Source organism: Sardina pilchardus, chromosome 6 (assembly GCF_963854185.1).
Source record: "Sardina pilchardus chromosome 6, fSarPil1.1, whole genome shotgun sequence".
Taxonomy (NCBI): Eukaryota; Metazoa; Chordata; class Actinopteri; order Clupeiformes; family Clupeidae; genus Sardina; species Sardina pilchardus.
In genome coordinates this window covers 4275669-4300668 of record NC_084999.1, presented here as the reverse complement: position 1 = coordinate 4300668, position 25000 = coordinate 4275669, and the positions used below count along the sequence as shown (strand labels likewise).

Genomic DNA, 25000 nt, shown 5'->3' with positions numbered 1-25000 from the left:
ACCAGACACTTGGACATGGCTGGCTCGTTGCGTTACTCCCACATTCTAAAAGTGCGTTCATGCGAAGTGCGTCCATGCGGAAGTGGGATGGTTCAAACTTCCACTTCCAAATTGCACAGTTTCTGCCTACAGTAGCACAAGTCCTAAATTGCAGATTTCAGAGTGTATATGGGAACAGTTATGGGAAACACGTGTGTGAATGATTTTATGATCTTGAATGTACAGTAATGTCTTGAATGCATGTTGATAAGCTGTAATGCAAGACAAATTTCTGTGTAAAGTATCTTATCTTATCTTATGTGTGTGTGTGTGTGTGTGTGTGTGTGTGTGTGTGTGTGTGTGTGTGTGTGTGTGTGTGTGTGTGTGTGTGTGTGTGTGTGTGTGTGTGTGTGTGTGTGTGTGTGTGTGTGTGTGTGTGCTCCAGGAGAGGAGGACGGGCGTTCGGAGGGCCGGCTGGTGTCCCGTAACACCACGGCGGTGCCCAGCGCGGGTCCGTCCTCGCCCCAGCAGCAGCAGCGGCGGCGGCGTAAGCGTGCGCTAGCGGAGGTGCTGGAGGAGGAGGCGCAGGAGCTGCTGTCCCACCTCAACCACCGCAACCTGGACGCCCTGCTGCGGCTCACACGCAACACCCTGGAGACGCTCCGCAAACGCATCCACGCCTCCTCGCTCATGCACTTCCTGGGTCAGACACAGCACACTTCCTGTTTTGCTCTCCACACACGTGTTAATATCAGAACATGTCCTCTGCTCCACCATCCCCACTTTCTTAATGTGACTTGACTTACTTATAACTTGGTCATATCTTTTTATGTGGAGTCATTTTTGGACCATACAGGACAACACAATATGACACTCCACTTATGTGCTTGGCACTAAATTTAAGTTTGCGTATGTGTGTGTACATGTGTGTCTATGTGTGTGTGCATGTTTGTATGCATCCTGCGTGCGTGTGTGTGTGTGTGTGTGTGTGTGTGTGTGTGTGTGTGTGTGTATGTGTGTGTGTGCAGCAGACAACGAGTCCTCTGGTAGGCAGCGCAGCAGTGCTCAGCAGCCCATCTTCCGTGCGAGTGTGACTCTGAGCATCCCCAACATCAGCATGGTGCCCGCACTGGACGACGTCCAGCAGGCCCTCAACCGCGCCGTGGACAGCATCGTCAGCGTCAGCAAGGGCGTCGGACAGTGGAGCAAAGAGAGGATATCCAAGGTGTGTGTGTGTGTGTGTGTGTGTGTGTGATTAGAATCGGTTTTATTTCATTTGTATAGCACCGATAATAAGATCATTTAGGTCCTGATGTCCCCAGAGCATGCAACATGAGTGTCTGGAAAAATAAACAGTTTGTCTGCCTTTGTGTGTGTGTGTGTGTGTGTGTGTGTGTGTGTGTGTGTTTTGTGTGCACAGAAGAAAATGAGTGAGCGACGCATGGCAGCTCTGAGGCAGGAGAGCCACGAGAGCGAATCAGACGATGCGGACACAACCTACCACAGCATGGCCGGTACACACACACACACACACACACACACTCTTTTCACCTCATCATGCACGGTCCGGCTCTCTGCTTGTCACAAATGTGTGTACGAGGATAGGATAGGAAGAATGAATAATGTCGTTTCCTATCAGTAGAACTGCACTGTTACTAATGCACCTGTCTTGACTGTAGTACTTTGCTGTGGGACATTGTTATTTTCTAGCAAACTCTATCTGAGACAATCATAGACAGTAAACGATACAGTAGGTGACAGTTGCAGTTCTTGCCCTTGCCCAGCAGAGGGCCCTAGCTGCACACAGATGTTTCTGAAACTTCACTAAAGTGAAGCCACTCAACAATGACAACAAAACTATCAATGAGAGTTATACTTTATACATGCATAATTACAGACAGGATACAGCAAAACACACACACACACACACACACGCACACACACACACACACACACACACACACACACACACACACACACACAGAGAGAGAGACACACACACACACACGCCTCATAATTCCTAAGTGTTGATGTAGTCCATGCTGTGTGATCAGCATCCATATTATATATGAGGGGTGCTAGAGTAGGCTACTTAGCTGCTCTGAGGGACAGATGGTCTGGAGTATGAGCACAACAGAACAGTGCGCAGGCTGCATTAGCGTGAGGACCACTATCTTAATAGTCTAGCGCATTAGCGTGAAGACATCTGAATAGTCTAGCATATTAGCGTGAAGACATCTGAATAGTCTAGTGTATTAGTGTGAGGACATCTGAATAGTGTCTTTACTGTATGGATGATAATCACATAACGTGGACTACATCAGACTACATGAGCGTGAGGACATCTGAATAGTCTCGCGCGTTAGCGTGAGGACATCTGAATAGTCTAGCGTATTAGCGTGAAGACATCTGAATAGTCTAGTGTATTAGTGTGAGGACATCTGAATAGTCTAGTGTATTAGCATGAGGACATCTGAATAGTCTACCTCGATCTGAGTAGTCTAGCGCATTAGCGTGAGGACGTCTGAATAGTCTAGTGCATTAGCGTGAGGACAGCTCAATAGTCTAGCACATTAGCGTCAGGATCCCAGAAGGACGGGGTCATCCCTATGCCAAAAGGGTCCTATGTTCCCCGGTATGTATTGCGACTGGGGAACATAGGACCCTTTTTGGGAAAAGTGGGGAACATAGGACCCTTTTTAAAATGTACCAAAAAAAGGGTTCTATGTTCCCCGGTCCCATACAAAGTGGGGAACATAGGACCTGGGGAACATAGGACCTGGGGAACATAGGTACGCTCCCCGTGAGGACATCTGAATAGTCTAGCGCATTAGCGTGAGGACATCTGAATAGTCTAGTGTATTAGCGTGAGGACATCTGAATGGTCTACCTCGATTACTGTGTGGATGTTCAGGCGGGCGGACATCCCGGGTTTGGAAAGTCAAAGCCCCGGCAAGTATTTGATCCAACGATTTAGCAAACCAGCTCATCCTAATTAGCAGCCAGGTAGATCAGATAATGAGTGATATCACCGGTGTTAAGTGCACAGGTAGATGAGATCATTAGTGATATCACCGGTGTTAAGTGACGAGGTAGATCAGATAATGAGTGATATCACCGGTGTTAAGTGACGAGGTAGAAAGAATATGTGGCAGGACTTTTACTTCCTGGAATCGGTATGTCCGCCTCTGTGGATGTTAATCACATGACATGGACGGCTACATCAAATGCGAAGGTGTGTTTTGCACACTTCATTGATGGTTGCCCAGGCAATGCCTGGTTTTGGTTGCCCAGGTGATGGGCTACATCATGTGTGCCTGCGCCGTGTCATACTGTGTAACTATAGAGAACTCAGTATGAGCAGAAAAGAACAAAACCGTGCCAGATCTGGGCCACGCCCGTGCCAGACCCTGCTGTTCTGTGCCCTCTGACTGTGTGCCTGTGTGTCCAGCAGATGGCAGCACCTCGGACATCTCGGCCTCGGTTGCCCAGGCAATGCCCATCCAGGCGCGTAACTACCACAAGAGCATCTCGGAGAACAAGGAGATCGTCAAGCTGGTGTCCGTGCTCAGCACCTCCATCAACTCCACCAAGAAGGTCAGTGGGTTAGGCCACACACACACACACACACACACACACACACAGCACCTTCATCAACTCCACCAAGAAGGTCTTTGGGTTATACGTTTGACCTATAACAGGCCAATCAATCAATTCAATTATAGTCATCATCAATTCAGCAATATCAATTTAGGCATCAGTCACTAAGTGTGTCTTTAGGGGAAAAGGACCAATCCTGAGCACCTGTGGGTGGGACCATTTTTAATCAAGACACAAACAAAATAGCTTACGTGTCAGCAACAGCAGCCAATAGCAGGTGCACAGGGTGTGGAGAGTGGGCGGAGCTTACGTGTCAGCTTCAGCAGCCAATAGCTGGTGCACAGGGTGTGGAGAGTGGGCGGAGCCAGAAAAATCCCAATTCCAGAGATGACAAAGAAGGTATGAAGTTACATTTACACCCATGGGGGCATGAGGGCTTATTTAAACCCATGGGGGCATGAGGGCTTATTTAAACCCATGGGGGCATGAGGGCTTATTTAAACCCATGGGGGCATGAGGGCTTATTTAAACCCATGGGGGCATGAGGGCTTATTTAATCCCATGGGGGCATGAGGGCTTATTTAAACCCATGGGGGCATGAGGGCTTATTTAATCCCATGAGGGCATAAGGGCTTATTTAAACCCATGGGGGCATGAGGGCTTATTTAAACCCATGGGGGCATGAGGGCTTATTTAAACCCATGGGGGCATGAGGGCTTATTTAAACCCATGAGGCATGAGGGCTTATTTAAACCCATGGGGGCATGAGGGCTTATTTAAACCCATGGGGGCATTTAGAGGAGCAGAGCGGTGATGTTGGGGTGCAATAAACTGGGAACTGTATTTGATTCTATATCCACTCCGAGTATTTGTTTTCTTGTATTTTCATGAAAAACAACAACAACAAAAACAGGTTTTCAAGACACTTTTGCGGCAAAGTGTCTGTCATAGTTCTGAGATGTTTTGGATAGGACGTGTTTGGAATATGAAGAGACAACTGTGTTCAGAAAAAGGTTGCTGTGGCAGTCGCAGATGACACTTTTTTTTGTGGCTTTTTCTATAAGAAAAGTCAGCATCAAATCATGTCTTCAAAGAAATGGACTGTTTCAAAGGGACACATTTAGAGTCTATCTTTGTGTGTGTGTGTGTGTGTGTGTGTGTGTGTGTGTGTGTGTGTGTGTGTGTGTGTGTGTGTCATCGCATCATCTGGGAAATCCTGCCATATCTCATACTTTGATATGACAACCATACATTTTGAAAATTGAATTTCAGACATTGCGTATTGTGTGTGTGTGTGTGTGTGTGTGTGTGTGTGTGTGTGTGTGGGTGGGTTGGTGTGAATCACAGTAAAAGGTCTGCGATAAAGCCCGGACTGTAAGCTAGTCGCTGAAGCTACACAGACGTGTCATTTCACAAAGGAGAGATTGCAGTCATCTACCAAAAAAGAACAATAATAGATTCAGATTCAATTCTACAGACGGTGTACCAGTAATGCCGGAGAGGGTGGAAGTGGAAATCTTTTGTAATACAGTGGCCTTCAACTACTTGTCTAGTGTTTTTAAACCATGGCCTTAGTTTGGAGGGTTTTTTTTTTCTTTCTCATTATTTGTTTCTAAGAATATTATGAATATGAAGTATCCTGACATTTTTTTTTATTATTTTTTGTACTTTTTCTTTACTTTTTGACTTGAGTTTTTGACTTCTGCTTTTTGGAAAGTCACTGCAAGCAGCACATCCAGCGCCCCATGCTCATGTGCAGCAGAGGACCATGGGTTTGTCCAGGGCCATTATTGTTCCAGTAACGAGCCCTGGGCCTCCAGAGACACCTCAGGAGTGCCACCACTGCACTTTCTCTGGCCAGACCAGACCAGACTGCACCGGTCCGGCCACTGAATTAAACACTGTGTCCGCGGGGAGTCTGACTCAGCAGATTCTGGCTGGACTGTGGCGCAGCAGCACCGCCTCCTAAACTAAAGGCCTCCTCGTCATCTCCCTCTGAGACATCATTATATACTGTATATTCTCCTCCCCAGCAGTCAGACCGGGTCAGAACATGACCCCACGGGGTCGTCGCGATGCTTCACTGCAGAGCCTGTGTGGTATTCTGTCTGCTGCAGATGACCCAAAAGATGAAGGCCTAATCTGTCTCTGGGTACTGTAAAGTATATATTTTGGCCTTTTTCCGTATAGGACAGTAGAGAGAGACAGGAAGCAAGTGGGAGAGAGAGAGATGGGGTGGGATCGGGAAATGACCACACGTCAGACTCGAACCTGGGTCCCCGTGGGCACTCAGACCCGTACATGGCACGAGCGCTGCAGCCTGTTGCGCCACAGCGCCCCCCAATCTCTTGGGGTCACTGACACATGGCTGGATCTGAACCGGATGTATGTGCATATGTTTGTATGTTGTTTTGGACAAAAATGTCTGCCAAATAGCCATAACTATGACCATAACCATGTGTAGCCAGGTTTGTGCATCCATATTGGTGCTGTTTATCACAGTCAGGTATGAACCTGGACAGACACTGCACAAAATGTGGCCAAATTAAAGGCTGTGTGAAGTTGGCCTGGCACATTTTATAACCCAGATCAAGCCAGATCTGGACATCAGTTACCATGTTGGTAGTTCCACACACACACACACACACACACACACACACACACAACGCTCTTAGGTTTTCCATGGCAAGCCACTCTTGCAGTATATATCTGCAGCCATAACGCTGCTGAGTCCCTGGTCCTATCCAGTTCTAGGAGACATACTGTACGAGGGAGGCATTTTTTTGTGAAAGACTGACTCACTTTTGTAAAAGTTATTTTGAGCACTGAAGGAGAAAATGTCAGTAGGCTATATTGCTGATATTGCTGAGCTGAGCATCTAACAAACAAAGCTGACAGTTAAAACCAACTTCACATGAAACATTGATTCATAAGGCGGAAGAGGGCAGTCAGACCCATCTGGTCATCTGACGGGACATCCATCTCCCTGGCCAGCTCCGGCCGCAGATAAGCCACAACAGTTTGGGGATTCACACACTCATCCCTGTGGTCTGGCAGGCCACGCCTAGCTCGTCCATCACGATCCCTGTGGGACTAATGGACACTGCTGCTCTCTGTCTGCCCACTTGATTCAGCTTTGTGCAAATCATTATTCTCTCTCCGTTTAGAAAGGCTGGGCTTCTCAGGTACACCCGTCCCTCACCCTCTTGAATTTCCCCTTGGGGATCAATGACGTATCTATCTATCTATCTATCTATCTATTTGTGTCTATCTATCTATCTATCTTCTTGTGCATGTGTTAATGTATAATTGACATTTTAAATATACCCAGGAGAGATGTTCAATTCCTTGTGCTATAGGTAGGGAACTCCATGCCTTCCATGTCTGTCCGGGTCACTCATGTTTTGGGGCTCTGGGGTCGTGTGGTGCCCACAGGAGGTGTTGAACGCACTGGAGCGTTTCGGCCGCTACCACCACATCTGGAGGAGGGACCGGGGAGAGACCATTCGCCAGTTCAGCCAGGGGACGCCGCTGCTGTCCGAGTTTGAGTCGCAGATCCTCTACTACCGGGACCTGGAGCAGGAGATCAACGCTGAGCCGGAGTTCATCACCGTCGGGGCTCTCGCCCTCTACACAGGTATGCACTCGTCCTCTACACCTGTACACTCTCACCCTCTACACCTGTGCGCTCTCACCCTCTACACAGGTATGCAGTCGTCCTCTACACCTGTACACTCTCATCCTCTACACCTGTACACTCTCGCCCTCTACACAGGTATGCACTCGTCCTCTACACCTGTACGCTCTCGCCCTCTACACAGGTACACTCACCCTCTACACCTGTACACTCTCGCCCTCTACACCTGTACACTCTCGCCCTCTACACAGGTATGCAGTCGTCCTCTACACCTGTACACTCTCGCCCTCTACACCTGTACACTCTCGCCCTCTACACAGGTATGCAGTCGTCCTCTACACCTGTACACTCTCGCCCTCTACACCTGTGCGCTCTCACCCTCTACACAGGTATGCAGTCGTCCTCTACACCTGTACACTCTCGCCCTCTACACCTGTGCGCTCTCGCCCTCTACATAGGTATGCAGTCGTCCTCTACACCTGTACACTCTCGCCCTCTACACCTGTGCGCTCTCGCCCTCTACACAGGTATGCAGTCGTCCTCTACACCTGTACACTCTCGCCCTCTACACCTGTGCGCTCTCACCCTCTACACAGGTATGCAGAGGTACGCCCTCACCCTCTACACAGGTACACCCTCACCCTTTAGGTACGCATTCGGCTTCTTCACAGGTACACACTCACCCTCGACACAGGTAGGCAATTGTCCTTTACACAGGTATGCTCTCACCGCCTACACAGGTACACACTTACCCTCTACTCAGGTACACACTGGGCCATCTCTCTCAGCCATCACACAGATACGCTACATACAGTAGGTGAGCAGCTGGAGATCATCATCACACCATAGCACACCAAACACACACACACAAGCACACACACACACACGCACACTAACTGACACCAGGACAGGCTCAATAATGGAGCATGACTGCCTTGTTTCGGAAGGGTTAATCATTTGTTTTTGTGTTGTACTGTATCTTTGGCTGGGACATCATGTTGTGTATTCTGTTCCATCAAACTGAAGACCCAGAAGCTTTTTTTTTCTCTCTGGTGGCTCCGTCTGGGCTGGCTGTTGCTCCGAGCCTGTTTTAGACCTCCTGTCCCAGTCTGTCAGATGTCTGGTGATGAAAGGATGGGGTAGGAGGGATTTTAATCACAAGACTAACAGCTCTCCTCTCCTTTCATCACCAGTGTCCTCATTAGCACACACGCTGCAAGATTTCTAAATGAAATGTCCCACTTGGGCCCCAGTAGGTGTGAAATGGGAAACTGAAGGGTGGGGGGGGGTGGGGGGGTGGGGCTTTGGGGTGTCACTGCACCCATAGTTATTGTTGGATCTCTTCTTCCACTGCATAGCATCAGCACTATCAACATTACTACCTCAGCATCTATTGTCACTATTGTTATGCCTTTCTGTCTTTTTTTTTCAACCATACCCATACGTGAATGGCTGTGAAGAATTTCCTATTGTGTATCTTACACTATATGGCAATAAATCTAACCTTGACCTTGACCTTGACCCGTGTGTCCCCAGCTGACCTGAAGATGGCGCTGACGGCCGAGACCAAGAGCTGGATGGTGGACTACGGACACCACTGCAACCGCAAGTACCGCACGGAGATGGAGCAGATCTTCTCCTTCGTGGAGGAGGCCGGGAAGAAGCTCAACCGGCAGATCAAGGACCTGGACGACATCCGCATCGCCATGGCGTCGCTGAAGGAGATGAGGGAACATCAGATCTCCATCGATTTCCAAGTGGGCCCCATCGAGGCAAGACGCTCCACGCACTGTCCTCTCTGTCCTTCTCCTGATTGATGCCCATGCGCTCTACTGCATAGTACACAGCACATCGTCTGTGAATACCAAATCTAGCTTTGATGAAATGTCTAGCTTTGTATTTGATGAACATACAACATACAACATACCTGCAGCTTACTCTTACCCCCCCCCATGCACTTATCCTGCCCCTCTACAACCCCCTCCCCCCTCCATACGTACAACAGGTGAAGGAACTGACCAATTTCACTGCATTCTTTACTTTAGTAATGATATGCATGTGATAAATAAAACTCCTTGTATCCTTGTATCTCTTTTCCAACTCCTCCCCCTCTATCGACCTGTACTCCTCTCCTTGACCCTTGACCCCTGACCTCTGCCCTCTCGACCCCTTTGCGGCAGGAGTCGTACGCCATGCTGCACAAGTACGGGCTGCTGGTGGCCAAGGAGGAGGTGGAGAAGGTGGACACGCTGCGCTACAGCTGGGAGAAGCTGATGTCCCGCGGCACAGAGGTGCAGAACCAGCTGGGGGCGCTGCAGCCCAACTTCAGGGGCGAGCTCATCAGCAACGTGCGCACCTTCGTCCAGGACTGCGCACACTTCTACCAGGACTACGACAAGGTCACCACAGCTCCCGTGTCCTGCGTGTGTGTGTGTGTGTGTGTGTGTGTGTGTGTGTGTGTGTGACTGCGCACACTTCTACCAGGACTACGACAAGGTCACCACAGCTCCCGTGTCCTGCGTGTGTGTGTGTGTGTGTGTGTGTGTGTGTGTGTGTGTGTGTGTGTGTGTGTGTGTGTGACTGCGCACACTTCTACCAGGACTACGACAAGGTCACCACAGCTCCCGTGTCCTTCGTGTTGCATGTTTTTCCCTTAGAGCCACAGTCATGTGGTGTGTTTTTCCCTTAAAGCCACAGTCATGTGGTGTGTTTTTCCCTTAAAGCCACAGTCATGTGGTGTGTTTTTCCCTTAAAGCCACAGTCATGTGGTGTGTTTTTCCCTTAAAGCCACAGTCATGTGGTGTGTTTTTCCCTTAAAGCCACAGTCATGTGGTGTGTTTTTCCCTTAAAGCCACAGTCATGTGGTGTGTTTTTCCCTTAAAGCCACAGTCCTTAGGCTGGGTGAGCCCTGCCTGACCTGCCCTTGGATTTCGCCTGGCAGCTCAGGCTGGAAACCTGCTCATCTATCTTCTCTGTTCTCTGCCAGAACCTTTGGCTCCAATCACAAACTATCTTATCCAAAATTCTAAACAGAATACGTTTGTCAGATTTAGCTAATTGCAACTATGTTGCAGTAAGCTGTTTCACATATAATCATAGACCTTAATGTAAATGCAGCTGGCTCTGCTCTGTGTGACCAAAGAGGTTTCTCCCCTGTACTGCTGTTCACAGGATGGGCCCATGGTGGTTGGACTAGCTCCTCAAGATGCAAGTGATCGACTCATCATGTTCCAGGTACTGTGGGATCTGATATATACAGTATATGGGATTATATGATATCGGAATATATAATTTACAGTCCAATCCACATGGCCGTTGTCTCACTGGTTAAAATGTTGATGTATTCCAGGCTTACAAAAATGTAGACATCATGCTTGGCCTGGCATTTGATTTTTGTCTTTCACGTTTTCATTTTGTTCTTGCTCCTTTTTCTCCCAGAACCGCTTTGATAACCTCTACAGGAAGTACATCACCTATACTGGAGGGGAGGAGCTCTTTGGACTTCCTGTTACCCAGCATCCTCAGCTGTTGGAGATCAGGAAGCAGCTGACCCTCCTCCAGAAGCTCTACGGACTCTACAACAACGTCATTGACACAGTGAACAGCTACTATGACATCCTGTGGGCAGACATCCACATCGAGAGGATCAACAATGAGCTGCTGGACTTTCAGTCTCGGTGAATAAATGGCAGAGGAAGAGCAATTATTTCAGTTGTGTTTACAGTATAGTGTGTGTGTGTGTGTGTGTGTGTGTGCAAGAGAGTGAGAGAGAGAAAGTGTGTGTGTGAGAGAGAGAGAGAGAGAGATGCATACACTTGTTCAATTACATGTACAATATGCACTGAAATTAAGACTCCAAAGCCCCCCTAAAGGACCCTTAGAGCCCCCTTAAAGACACAGTACTGCCATTTCAATAGACCTCTGAAGTTCGCCTTCAAAAAGGATCCAAAGCTGCCATCTTTGCCCATATAAGGAGATCCGGGAGTTAATTGAAGCTAACTGCCTATGGCAAGTTGCATTATAAGTTAGCTTTGGGGTAGCAAAAATCAAAGTGTGCCGTCTTCACCTGCCGAAGATCACGGTATCCACTAGACGGCAGTGGACAAAACTGTGTAGTGAAAAACGTCTGCATTTCAAATATCATCATCCCCGCGAGAGTTTAACAGGTGCGATTATTGAAAATCCCCATGTTATTTTCCCATAGAAAAAATCTCAAGATACCGGATCTCCTTATTTGGGCAAAGATGGTGGCTTTTTTGTAGGCGAACTTCAGAGGTCTATGAAACAAAAGCACAACAACTGAACCATTTTGATCCTCCACAGCTGCCGCAAGCTTCCCCGGGCGCTGAAGGAGTGGCAGGCCTTTCTGGACCTGAAGAAGACCATCGACGAGTTCAGCGAGTGCTGCCCCCTGCTGGAGCTGATGACCAACAAGGCCATGATGCCTCGTCACTGGCGCCGCATCACCGAGCTGACAGGCCACGGCTTCGAGGTCGAGGCCGACACCTTCAAGCTCCGCAACATCATGGAGGCGCCGCTCCTCAAGTATAAGGAGGAGATCGAGGTACGGTACGCCGCCACAGACAGAGTAGAGGGCCCCGTCTGAGAGCTCTGCTAAAACGGCAACGCTGAAATATTCAGCAGATATGTCAGGATGGGCACAGAGTGTTCCTTAAGAGCTTCACCCACAAAATATCTGGAGCCGTTGTGGTTTCCTGGGGCCTGCTAAGTGTAAAATGGGAAATCTTCTCCACGATTAAATATTTAAACATACTGTACATATTTGATGAACAACTTGATGAACACTTTGAGGATGTGAAGTGTGCTGGATGTCGCCTGTGGGCTTGGTGGGGCTACTCCTACTGTTTTGGTCAGATACCTTGCCTGATGTAACCTTCCTGATGTTTGTTTTGTTGTGTTTGTATTTATGGTGTGCTTGTGTTGTGTTTGTGTTGTGTTGTCCTGTATTTATGTTTGTGTCTGTGTCTGTGTTGTGTTGTGTTGTGTTTGTGTCTGTGTCTGTGTCTGTGTCTGTGTCTGTGTCTGTGTCTGTGTCTGTGTCTCTTTCTCTGTCTGTGTTTCTGTCTGTGTTGTGTTTGTTTTGTGTTGTGTTGTGCTGTGGCTGTGGCTATTTCTGTGTTTGTTATGTCTGCATTTGTTGTGTTTGTGTTTGTTGTATCTGTGTTTGTTATGTCTGTGTTTGTTATGTCTGTGCTTGTTGTGTGTGTGTTTGTTGTGTCTATGTTTGTTGTGTGTGTGTTTGTTATGTCTGTGTTTGTCGTGTCTGTGTTTGTTATGTCTGTGTTTGTTGTGTGTGTGTTTGTTGTGTGTGTGTGGTTCCTCGATGCTGTCGTCTCTCGGTGGGTCTCCTCCTCTCAGGACATCTGCATCAGTGCGGTGAAGGAGCGCGATATCGAGCAGAAGCTGAAGCAGGTGATCGCCGAGTGGGACAACAAGACGTTCACCTTCGCCAACTTCAAGACCCGCGGGGAGCTGCTGCTGCGGGGGGACAGCACCTCCGAGATCATCACCAACATGGAGGACAGCCTCATGGTGCTCGGGTCCCTCATGAGCAACAGGTACGTCTCCACACACACACACACACACACACACACACACGCGCGCGCAGCACCTCGGAGATCATCACCAACATGGAGGACAGCCTCATGGTGCTCGGGTCCCTCATGAGCAACAGGTACGTCTCCACACACACACACACACACACACACACACACACACACACACACACACACACACACACACGCGCGCGCGCGCAGCACCTCGGAGATCATCACCAACATGGAGGACAGCCTCATGGTGCTCGGGTCACTCATGAGCAACAGGTACGTCTCAACACACACACACATACACACACACGCACACACACACACACAGCACCTCGGAGATCATCACCAACATGGAGGACAGCCTCATGGTGCTCGGGTCACTCATGAGCAACAGGTACGTCTCAACACACACACACACACACACACACACACGCAGCACCTCGGAGATCATCACCAACATGGAGGACAGCCTCATGGTGCACGCCAGAACACACACCAAAACACACCAGAACACACACACTTACTGTACACTCACCAACACCAGAACACTCACTCACACACACACACACACACACACACACACTCTAACTCTAACAATAATACAAACTGTGAAACTGTCAAAGTAACAACTGCCAAAGAGCAGTCTCTATGGTTGCCTCAAGCTGTGGCATTGTATTTGGCCAATGATAGATTGCCAGAATGCAAATGAACAGTCCCGCATGAGAAATGAGCAGAATGCTGGAGAGTTTGACTGCACTGCAATTACAGTCTTTTCCCCCTCCACTTCCTAGCAGGAAATGGATGATGTGTTTCATTTGTTCTCCTATCAATGCTGTTCTCCTTCCGCGTTAACACTGCATATCACCCACTGTTGTTTTTCACACACACACACACACACACACACACACACACACACACACACACACGCACACACACGCACGCACACACACACACACACACACACACACACACACACACACACACACACACACACACACACACACACACACACACACACACACACACACACACACACACACACTCACACACAGGTACAACACCCCCTTCAAAGGCCAGATCCAGAAGTGGGTGCAGAACCTCTCCAACACCACGGACATCATAGAGAACTGGATGACTGTGCAGAACCTGTGGATCTATTTGGAGGCTGTGTTTGTGGGCGGCGACATTGCTAAGCAGCTGCCAAAAGTAAGTCCTAATAGATAAATGTGCTGTAGTATTGATCGTGCTGGGAAGTCCAGCTAAGATGGAGTTAAAGAAAATAGATAAATAGATAAATAAATTTAAAAAACATTACATTGCTGTGGAAGATGTAATCTACTTTCAATAGCCCATATACTGTAGTACACACTGTGATGCTAGCTTGGGAGATAAATACGGAGCAAGGAGATAACTTGAAGGGCACTCATGGAGCGCAGTCCCCCACCAAGGCTGACACTGTGACGAGGAAGGACTTTTCGTCTCTGCAGTATGCTGTATGTGTGTTGCTAAGTGACCATAAAGCACTACTGGAATGCAGTGTATGCCATATACAGTATATATATATATATATATATATATATATAGTATGCTATATATAAACTTAGTGAAATCGCCCCATGAGTCAGTCGCTCTGAAATAAACTAGTTTGTCCTTTTCACCTTTCAATAAAGTCTTGTGAAAAGGAGTCCAATAGTTAATGCAATTCTTAATGCAGACAGACAAACAGACAAAAAAAACAACAGATAAACCCCAACATAAAGCACAGCCTCGTTGGCAGGGCTAGCTAATGGGAATGTGCTGGCTGTTGTGTGCAGGAGGCCAAGCGCTTCTCCAACATCGACAAGTCGTGGGTGAAGATCATGACGCGCGCGCACGAGATGCCCAACGTGGTGCAGTCCTGCGTGGGGGACGAGACCATGGGTCAGCTGCTGCCCCACCTGCTGGAGCAGCTGGAGATCTGCCAGAAGTCCCTCACCGGGTCAGTCTCACACACACACACACACACACACACACATACATACATACATGTGTGTACATGCTCACACTCACACACACACACACGCCACACACACACACACGTGTGTGTACATGCTCACACTCACACACACACACACGCCACACACACACACACAGCTCCTCACTAGTCACACAAACACACTGATCCCCCACAGGTCAGTCACCTTCACAACACACATACTGTACACACAACGCCTCATCACTAAAATCACATCATACAGTTTCTCATGGGGTCAGTCCTATAGTCTCACAATAGAGATTCCTCACACATAAACTCTCTCAACACACACAGTTCATCACCTGAACATACACTGTACACACTCTCACAATACACACAGTTCATCACCTGTACTGTACAAACGCTTCCTCTCAACGAGTCAGTTGCGTACTCACTGAGTATCTGTGCAGAAGCTCATCTTAAAGTTCATCTGAAAAGAATGAACATACAGTATGAGATTTGCCAATTCATCTTTATACACCCCCTTGAGCGTATTGTGTGTGTGTGTGTGTGTGTGTGTGTGTGTGTGTGTGTGTGTGTGTGTGTGTGTGTGTGTGTGTTTGTGTGTGTGTGTGTGTGTGTGTGTGCATACTGTATGTGTGTGTATGTGTGTGTGTGTGTGTGTGTGTGTGTGTGTGTGTGTGTGTGTGTGTTTGTGTGTGTGTGTGTGTGTGTGTGTGTGCATACTGTATGTGTGTGTGTGTGTGTGTGTGTGTGTGTGTGTGTGTGTGTGTGTGTGTGTGTGTGTGTGCATACTGTATGTGTGTGTGTGTGTGTGTGTGTGTGTGTGTGTGTGTGTGTGTGTGTGTGTGTGTGCATACTGTATGTGTGTGTATGTGTGTGTGTGTGCGTATGTGTGTATTTGCAGCTATCTGGAGAAGAAGCGTCTGCTGTTCCCTCGCTTCTTCTTCGTGTCGGACCCCGCGCTGCTGGAGATCCTGGGCCAGGCGTCCGACTCCCACACCATCCAGGCCCACCTGCTCAACATCTTCGACAACATCAAGTGTGTGCGCTTCCATGACAAGGTGCGTAGTGTCCGGCCTCCCCTGACCACATCGCCCCTCACCGGCCCTCCACTCCAGCACACCTCTCTCCTGACTGGGTCTGATTTGAATGGCTCACATGTGTGTGTGTGTGTGTGTGTGTGTGTGTGTGTGTGTGTGTGTGTGTGTGTGTGTGTGTCCCTTTTCACAACTGTTCTTCAGGTGAAACAAACACCTAAAATCTTAAAAATCCTTAAATCTAAAATTCCCTTAGCCATCATCAACATGGATGTTACTGTAAAGGAAGGATAACTTCAGTTGTTTTGTTGTTGCCTCGTCTTAAACTAACTAAACTAAGTTTGTTTTTAAAGGTTTTTGTTTTGAAATTAAGTTAAAATTCATTTCAATGGTATACGGACATACAAAAACTGACTGGTTAATGCTCTCTCTGATTGGTCTATTTCCTCTCTGATGAACGGTCTCTCCTGATTGGTCTATCTCCTCTCTGACTGATGCATGCCCTCTCCTGATTGGCCTATCCCCAGATGTATGACCGGATCCTGGCCATCTCGTCCCGAGAGGGGGAGACGGTGGAGCTGGACCGGGCGGTGACGGCCGAGGGGAACGTGGAGGTGTGGCTCAACGCCCTGCTGAAGGAGTCGCAGCGCTCGCTGCACCTGGTCATCCACCAGGCGGCGCTAGCCATCCAGGAGAGCGGCTTCCAGCTCATCGACTTCCTAGACTCATACCCAGCACAGGTACGGTACTCTTCTGCTGCAGTCATGCCCCGTAAGCGTTCTGTCCAGGAGGCATCAGGCTCTTCTCAATGTCTCTCCTCGGTCCTCCACCCTTTGGTCCTCCGGCTCGTTCCCACTGATCTATAAAGAACACTGGATAGAATATCATACTTTGTAGATCAGTGGGAACGAGCCGGAGGACCGAGGAGAGAGACGTTAAGAAGAGCCATATCAATGCGAGCAGTGGTGGTGGTGTCTCATATAGTGGAGTGGGTCAGTGACTACTGTGTGGTATTATGGTTTTGTTTCTTTTAACTTGCATAAAACACTGCTCATGGGGCTTATACACAATGTGGCTTATACACGGGAGAATACTGTAATATCAATGCGAGCAGTGGAGTCTCATATAGTCGGTCAGTCAGTGCTGTGTGGTGTCCATGTTAGGTTGGTCTGCTGGGGATCCAGATGATCTGGACCAGGGATGCAGAGGAGGCCCTGACCAACGCCCGCTACGACCGCAAGATCATGCCCAAGACCAACCAGTCCTTCCTGGAGCTGCTCAACACCCTGATCGACATGACCACCAGGGACCTGGGGCCCGTGGAGCGCACCAAGTACGAGACCCTCATCACCATCCACGTGCACCAGAGGGACATCTTTGATGAGCTGGTGAGTGGAGGGATGGATAGATAGATAGATAGATAAATAGATAGAGGGACATCTTTGATGAGCTGGTGAGTAGTGGGAGAGAGGGATGGATGGATAGATAGATAGATAGATACTGTATATAGATAGATGGATAGATAGTTACTGTATATAGATAGATGGATAGATAGATAGATAGATAGATAGAGGGACATATTTGATGACCTGGTGAGTGGGCGGGAGAGAGGGATGGTTGGATAGATAGATAGATAGACAGATAGATAGATAGATAGATAGATAGAGGGACATCTTTGATGACCTGGTGAGTGTGCGGGGAGAGAGGGATGGTTGAATAGATAGATAGATAGACAGATAGATAGATAGATAGATAGATAGATAGATAGAGGGACATCTTTGATGAGCTGGTGAGTGGGAGGGGAGAGAGGGATGGTTGAATAGATAGATAGATAGACAGATAGATAGATAGATAGATAGATAGATAGAGGGACATCTTTGATGAGCTGGTGAGTGTGCGGGGAGAGAGGGATGGTTGGATAGATAGATAGATAGACAGATAGATAGATAGATAGATAGATAGATAGATAGAGGGACATCTTTGATGACCTGGTGAGTGTGCGGGGAGAGAGGGATGGTTGAATAGATAGATAGATAGACAGATAGATAGATAGATAGATAGATAGATAGATAGAGGGACATCTTTGATGAGCTGGTGAGTGGGAGGGGAGAGAGGGATGGTTGAATAGATAGATAGATAGACAGATAGATAGATAGATAGATAGATAGATAGAGGGACATCTTTGATGAGCTGGTGAGTGTGCGGGGAGAGAGGGATGGTTGGATAGATAGATAGATAGACAGATAGATAGATAGATAGATAGATAGATAGATAGAGGGACATCTTTGATGAGCTGGTGAGTGGGAGGGGAGAGAGGGATGGTTGAATAGATAGATAGATAGACAGATAGATAGATAGATAGATAGATAGATAGAGGGACATCTTTGATGAGCTGGTGAGTGTGCGGGGAGAGAGGGATGGTTGTGTGGATCCCAGAGGTGCACCTGCTGGTCTTCACACTTGGCAGCATAATGAAACTAGAAATGCAATTCCAAGGAATTACCAGTGCATGAAAATGCAAAAATAGATAGATAATGTAGATATGGTTACTAAGGTGTAGCTAGGGTAAACATGGTGGTTGCATAGTTTACAGAGTGTTGATAGTGTGAAGGTAGACAGTTTAAAGATGAAACATTCCAATTCTAACTTAACTAATGATTTATATTCATGTTAAAATGTTGATTAGCTAACTTAGCTAATGATTTCTAGCAGTTACGTTAAAAATGCTAATTATGCTAGCAATGCTACTTTTACTAACAATGCTAACCAGGTTGATTAGCTAACTTAACCGATGATTTCTAGCAGTAATGCTAAAAATGCTAACTATGCTAACAATGCTACATTTGCTAACAATGCTAACCAGGTTGATTAGCTAACTTAGGTGATGATTTTTTGCAGTTAAGCTAAAAAATGGTAACTATGCTAAAAATGCTAACCAGGTTGATTAGCTAACTTAGCTAATCATTTCTAGCAGTTATGCTAAAAATGCTAACTATGCTAACTATGCTAACCATGCTAACTAGCTAACTTGCTAGTGAGGACTTTTATTTTGAAACATTTGTTGCTAGGGTATCCATGGTGGCCACTATCAGGAAACAAGAAGTTACTGCAGTATAATGATGTTGGTTGCTATGGAAACGGTCATAAACGCTTAATTTTAATGGTTGCTATGTTGGTTGCTAGGTACATGGAGGTTTCATGTAGTTGACCGGAGGCATGGCTGATGATAACTGACAGTGGGAATGGTTGAACAGTTAAATAGATTAGTAGTTTCAATGGTTAAATGATTTAATAGTGTATTATTGCAGTGAGGACTTTTATTTTGAAACAGTTGTGGACAGAGGAAACAGTTTAACAGGTATATGTAGTCTTCATAGAGAATGTATGCTTAAAGCCTGAGAGAGAGAGAGAGCTGCTGCAGCTGGCCTGGCCACCTGGCAGAAGATTCTAATTGCCCTATTATGATGTCATAATCACAATGTTAAGTCTATGGGGAAATTGTCATTTTAATTAATTAATAGTTAAAAAAGTATAAAAGTTACAAAGTTGAAAAATACAAAGCCCGGATGGCCTAAGTAAGACCTACGCAGCGCAGTTTGAATGAAGTTTCTACGTTAAACGGTTGAAGCTCCATTAAGTGCGTTAGAAGAAGAAGAATAATAACTAGAAATGCAATTCCAAGGAATTACCAGTGCATGAAAATGCAAAAATAGATAGATAATGTAGATATGGTTACTAAGGTGTAGCTAGGGTAAACATGGTGGTTGCATAGTTTACAGAGTTGATAGTGTGAAGGTAGACAGTTTAAAGATGAAACATTCCAGCTTTAACTTAACTAATGATTTCTATTCATGTTAAAATGTTGATTAGCTAACTTAGGTAATGATTTCTAGCAGTTACGCTAAAAATGCTAATTATGCTAGCAATGCTAACTTTATTAACAATGCTAACCAGGTTGATTAGCTAACTTAACCGATGATTTCTAGCAGTAATGCTAAAAATGCTAACTATGCTAACAATGCTAAATTTGCTAATAATGCTAACCAGGTTGATTAGCTAACTTAGTTGATGATTTTTTGCAGTTATGCTAAAAATGCTACCTATGCTAACAATGCTAACTATGCTAACCATGCTAGCTAGCTAACTTGCTAGTGAGGACTTTTATTTTGAAACATTTGTTGCTAGGGTATCCATGGTGGCCACTATCAATAAACAAGAAGTTACTGCAGTATAATCATGTTGGTTGCTATGGAAATGGTCATAAACACTTAATTTTAATGGTTGCTATGTTGGTTGCTAGGTACATGGAGGTTTCATGTAGTTGACTGGAGGCATAGTGGATGATAACTGACAGTTGGAATGGTTGAACAGTTCAATAGTTGAGTAGTTTCAATGGTTAAATGATTTAATAGTGTATTATTGCATTGAGGACTTTTATTTTGAAACAGTTGTGGACAGAGGAAACAGTTTAACAGGATATGTGTAGTCTTCTGAGAGACTGTATGCTTAAAGTCAGAGAAACTGACAGTTGGTGCCCAGGTGGCCGGACACCTGGCGTAAGATTCTAATTGCTGCCGTGATGTCATAATGAGCAATGTTAAGTCTATGGGGGAAATTGTAATAGTTTTTAACTAATAGTTTAAAAAGTATAAAAGTTACAAAGTTGAAAAATACAAAGCACCCATGTCCTAAGTTAGACCTAGGTAACAAAGTTTGAATGAAGTTTCTACGTTAAACGGTTGAGACTGCATTAAAGGCGTTAGAAGAAGAAGTTTAATAATAAGAAGTTTTGGAATAACAGTACAGTGCATTTTCATGCACTGTAATAAGAAGTTTTGGAATAACAGTACAGTGCATTTTCATGCACTGTAATAAGAAGTTTTGGAATAACAGTACAGTGCATTTTCATGCACTGTAATAAGAAGTTTTGGAATAACAGTACAGTGCATTTTCATGCACTGTAATAAATAAACGCATCCAGGGAACACATTGCACATTGGACTTTCTGTAGCCAGGATGTCCATCTGGATTGACTTTGGTGAAGGGAAGGAAGACAGGGCTCTAATTTAGGTAAAGTCAGGTGATGAAGACTGAGCTTGTGAATGAACTAAAGCTACCACATGGTGTATAGGAACCGTTTCTGATGGGGTTGGATTAGCTGAAAGAGTTTGCCATCCACTAACCATAATATTCAGTGGATTTGTCCTGATAAGACATGCTTTTGGAAATTGACTCTGATCTGCAAATCAGGGTTTGAGAGTTTGAAGTTTATTAGTTTTTTAGCTGTTAAAGATCTGCTCTTAGCTTTTCTATGTCGTCAGTGCAATACTTTAATAGTAGTAGTAATTTTAGTGAATTCCTCTGCTATGTTTTATGTTGAACTATTTATTCATAGATAATTATTCTTCTGCCAAGAAACGTGTTCTCTCTATTAGAATGGCATGCTACTTTTGTATCAGTTTCTGGTGGCACCCTAATATAGAAGGACATGCGGGCCACGCGAGGGGTTGTGCTGCTGCTGCAATGTGCAATGGCATCGAACATGACTCATGAATTGGCTCATGAACATCAGCGAATTATACTCAATGACCGGAACTACCCGTTATAGAAACAGGCTTTTCTGCTCAGTATTGTGTGGGCTGTCAGTAGTACACCACAGTGTCCAGAAGTGCCATTTGCACCGTGGCCGGCCTCTCCTATTAGCCCGTCCTCTGTGTTTGTGCTGGGGGACTTGCTTCACAAATATAATGTCCTGTGCTGACGTTTTTGCAAACATCCATTTAGCAAATGACTGCGAAACAAATGAGTGCTATTGCTGGAACATGAATCGATGCAGTAATGGACTTTCCCTCTGGTTTACTTCAGCATCCAGCATCTCAATGAGGAGTGCAAACAGAGGACCCAAGGGCGCCTGACACAAATTAGTAGCAATTGCCGTACATGTAGCTCTGACTCATGCTGTGTGCGTAGAAACTTTTTTTTTTTTTTTAACGTTTCAGTGTCTGGACCTCTTGAGATTATTAAATTGACTTGAGTGGTGCTTTAAGTCACCCCTTCTTTAAGACTAGAGTTTTTTTTGTTTCCTTTTCCCTCGATATTATGCAGTATATATGTTTATGATTAAATCTCAGTGTTCCAGTAGCAGGGTTTCCATTCAGCTTGTTTACATATTTTTGAGCTCATTCAGGAACATCTGTGTGTATTCAGATAAACTTGACTGTGCAAATACAAATTAGAAATGTACTTTTTCCTAATCAAGGGGGGAGCTGTGAATAGCTGTGGGATCAAAACCTAAGTTGCCAGGGTAACCATCACATGATCTATTCTATCGCATTATACCTGATGCAAAGTGAAACTTAATCTGGATTCACATTCTAGAATTTCAAGTCTTCCATTCAAGATTTCTTATCTGTATGGTCAAAATGTGCATCAAAAAGTTGGATGGAGAGGCAGCCAGTAGTGGTGGTACTGTAGGTCATTGCACTGCCCTTCCCCTGGGCCAGACTGGGTGTGTTGTGTCTGTGCTGGCTGGTGTCTGTTCTGGCCAGAACCAGACAGTGTAGCCCCCCAGTCAAAACACAGCAGGACTGCTGATCTGCGGCTGGGTGTTAGAGTGAGTGCAGGCTACTCCAACCATGTCTCTGCCTGGTGAGCTCTCTCAGGGTCGTCTGAACATCAAGAGCACCACACACACACACACACACACACACACACACACACACACACACACACACACACGCTCATCCAATCGTGCCTCTGTGTGGTGGTCTCTCTCCCGCAGTGTCGGCTTCAAATCAAGAGTGCACACACACACACACGCACACACACACACACACACACAAACTCATCCAACTCTGGTGATCTCCCTCCCACAGTGTCGGCTGCACATCAAGAGTGCGACGGACTTTGAGTGGCTGAAACAGTGCCGCTTCTACTTCAGCGAGGACGGTGACAAGATGCTCATCAACATCACTGACGTGGCCTTCATCTATCAGAACGAGTTCCTCGGCTGCACGGACCGGCTGGTCATCACACCGCTCACAGACAGGTGTGCACACAGCAGACACAGTCCTATGGTCATGTACAAATTACAGTTTTTTCTGAATGCTAAAGCACTAATCGTGATTCTTGTAGCACAATTTCTAAAACTATTACAGTTTTTCTCAATTGTTTACACACAATTTCTGGTACTTGAGACACAATTCCCATAATATGTAGCTCATGCACCAACCTCCTGAACCGATTCTGCTGAACTATAAGCACAATTTCTGCTTTACACTCAAATTGCCATTCTAAAACACACTGTTTTCAAAACACTACACACAATTCTCTGCATTTCTTTCATGAAGAAAATGTCTTGTTCTCTCAAGGAACACACTGCCATTCAAATTCTAAAGCTAACTGCCCTACCATGCACACTGACTCATCACATGGGCAAACACCTGTCACACAGTTTTACGCACAATTATCAATTACAGCTTCAGTATACAGTAGTAGTACGGGCAGAGGCAGAGCCAGAGGAGTGAGAGTAAGAGGAGGAGGACGGGGAGGCCAAGGACCGTAATCTCCGATGAGATCCGAGCCACTAGAACATTGCAGTGCTGCGTATCAATACAGTACAGTACCGTAGCTCAATGAGCAAAGTAGTACAATATTGCCTGTGGGCCTGTGGGATGTTCTGTAGGACTATAAAAATAAAGTATGTTTCAAGTATTTGGGGAAAGTATTCCTACTTTGTATTCCTACACAGTTTACAGTATTTTACTATTTGTTTGGCAGCTGAAGGATTACTGTAAAAAGGGCTTCTGTCTCCTGAACAGGAAACTGAAATCATGAGCATTGTCCTAGAAGAAAACGCCATAACATTGCGGCAAATACAAAGAAAAATAATAGAAAACAATGAGATATTTTAAAATCTTGATAGGGTAAGCATATCAACTTACTGTATCAGCTTATCTACTGTTTGTAGTACTGTTTGTAAGGTGACACTGAACAAAAAATGGCCCAAGTCATTATGATGAATGGAGAAGAAGTGTTTTCAATTCATTGCAGTGTTTTACACTGAGCACACCAGTGTTCAACTGGTCCTTATGAATGTCTTGATATATGATGGTTTGTGTGTGTCTCTTGAGAACAAAAGAGCATTTTGAGGAGAAATTACATTGTTTTGAAGGTAAAGTGTCATTTTGCAGGAGAAGTGTGGAGTTTTGGCCATTGTGTGTGTTGTTTTGGATTTGTGTGTAGAGTTCTGAGAATATGAGCCATGTTTTCAGAAAATGTGTGTTAACAATCGAGAAAAACTGTAACACATATAGCAAAACCACTCACTGAGTTTGCAAAGCTAAAAGCACAAACACTGCTTTGAACTCAGTTTGCAATTTTGTAACACACACTTTGCAAAACTGTAGGCACAATTCACTACACAACACTCAATTACCAAATTTCCAACACACTCCTAGCAAAATCATACACATGTATGGCTATCATCAACACTATTTTGCCTGCTGTCTGGCACATTTTCACATGTGAAAACTGTTTTAGATTATTAGTTCACTTTGCAATCAGCCTAAGCAGTGTAAATAAGGCACAGGTAAGATATCTGTGTGGAGTACAATGGAGGGAGCAGGAAGAGTGAGAATTAGAGGAGGCCTAGGAAGAGGACGTGGAGGTGAAGGAGTGAGAGGGAGAGGACGACAAGGACAAGGAGCCCGGTGCCTTGAACAGGAGGATGTACAGTAGATGAAATTTTGTGGCCGTACCCAGAGAGATGTCATGATGTAGACAGATTTTTTATTTTATTTTTTTGTCTCAGTGAAATTATTATTTTGTGTTTTGACTTTGTATTTGTTTTGATGAGTGTGAACACCAATACTTGAAGTTTGGATTCCTATATGTTTACAGAACTATGACAAAAGTATGACCTCAAACTGACATACTGTAGCCTACCTTGTGCACAGAGAAAGCAAAAGCCAGATGTGTCTTGTATTTATACCATCAGTGTGTAGTTGACACAATGTGTGCTTAGTAGATGATGGCTTGTGTTTACTGATTGATACAGAAACACCATTTTTACAAAGGTGTGTAGAGTTAATCAAGCTGTGTTCGCTTTTGCAAGAGAACTACAATGTTTTGATAATTTGGTGAAAGGTTTTGCTATTTGTGTGTAGAGTTTTGCAAAAATAGCCAATAGTTACAAAAAAAG

The 25000-nt window shown here is 45.6% G+C and overlaps 1 protein-coding gene across 1 annotated transcript in view; it reads left to right on the top strand.

Moving 5' to 3' along the window:
- Positions 1-25000, top strand: part of dnah5 (dynein, axonemal, heavy chain 5) — a 153415-nt gene that overhangs the window by 23310 nt on the left and 105105 nt on the right. The window contains exons 19-35 of the mRNA XM_062537914.1: positions 425-682; positions 1011-1204; positions 1400-1493; positions 3434-3576; positions 7015-7216; positions 8753-8988; positions 9397-9615; positions 10388-10450; positions 10655-10893; positions 11540-11780; positions 12596-12795; positions 13836-13989; positions 14598-14761; positions 15666-15822; positions 16326-16538; positions 16962-17186; positions 22674-22846. Of these exons, the coding sequence (XP_062393898.1) occupies positions 425-682; positions 1011-1204; positions 1400-1493; positions 3434-3576; positions 7015-7216; positions 8753-8988; positions 9397-9615; positions 10388-10450; positions 10655-10893; positions 11540-11780; positions 12596-12795; positions 13836-13989; positions 14598-14761; positions 15666-15822; positions 16326-16538; positions 16962-17186; positions 22674-22846 (3175 nt within the window). The remainder of the gene's footprint in view (positions 1-424; positions 683-1010; positions 1205-1399; positions 1494-3433; positions 3577-7014; positions 7217-8752; positions 8989-9396; positions 9616-10387; positions 10451-10654; positions 10894-11539; positions 11781-12595; positions 12796-13835; positions 13990-14597; positions 14762-15665; positions 15823-16325; positions 16539-16961; positions 17187-22673; positions 22847-25000) is intronic.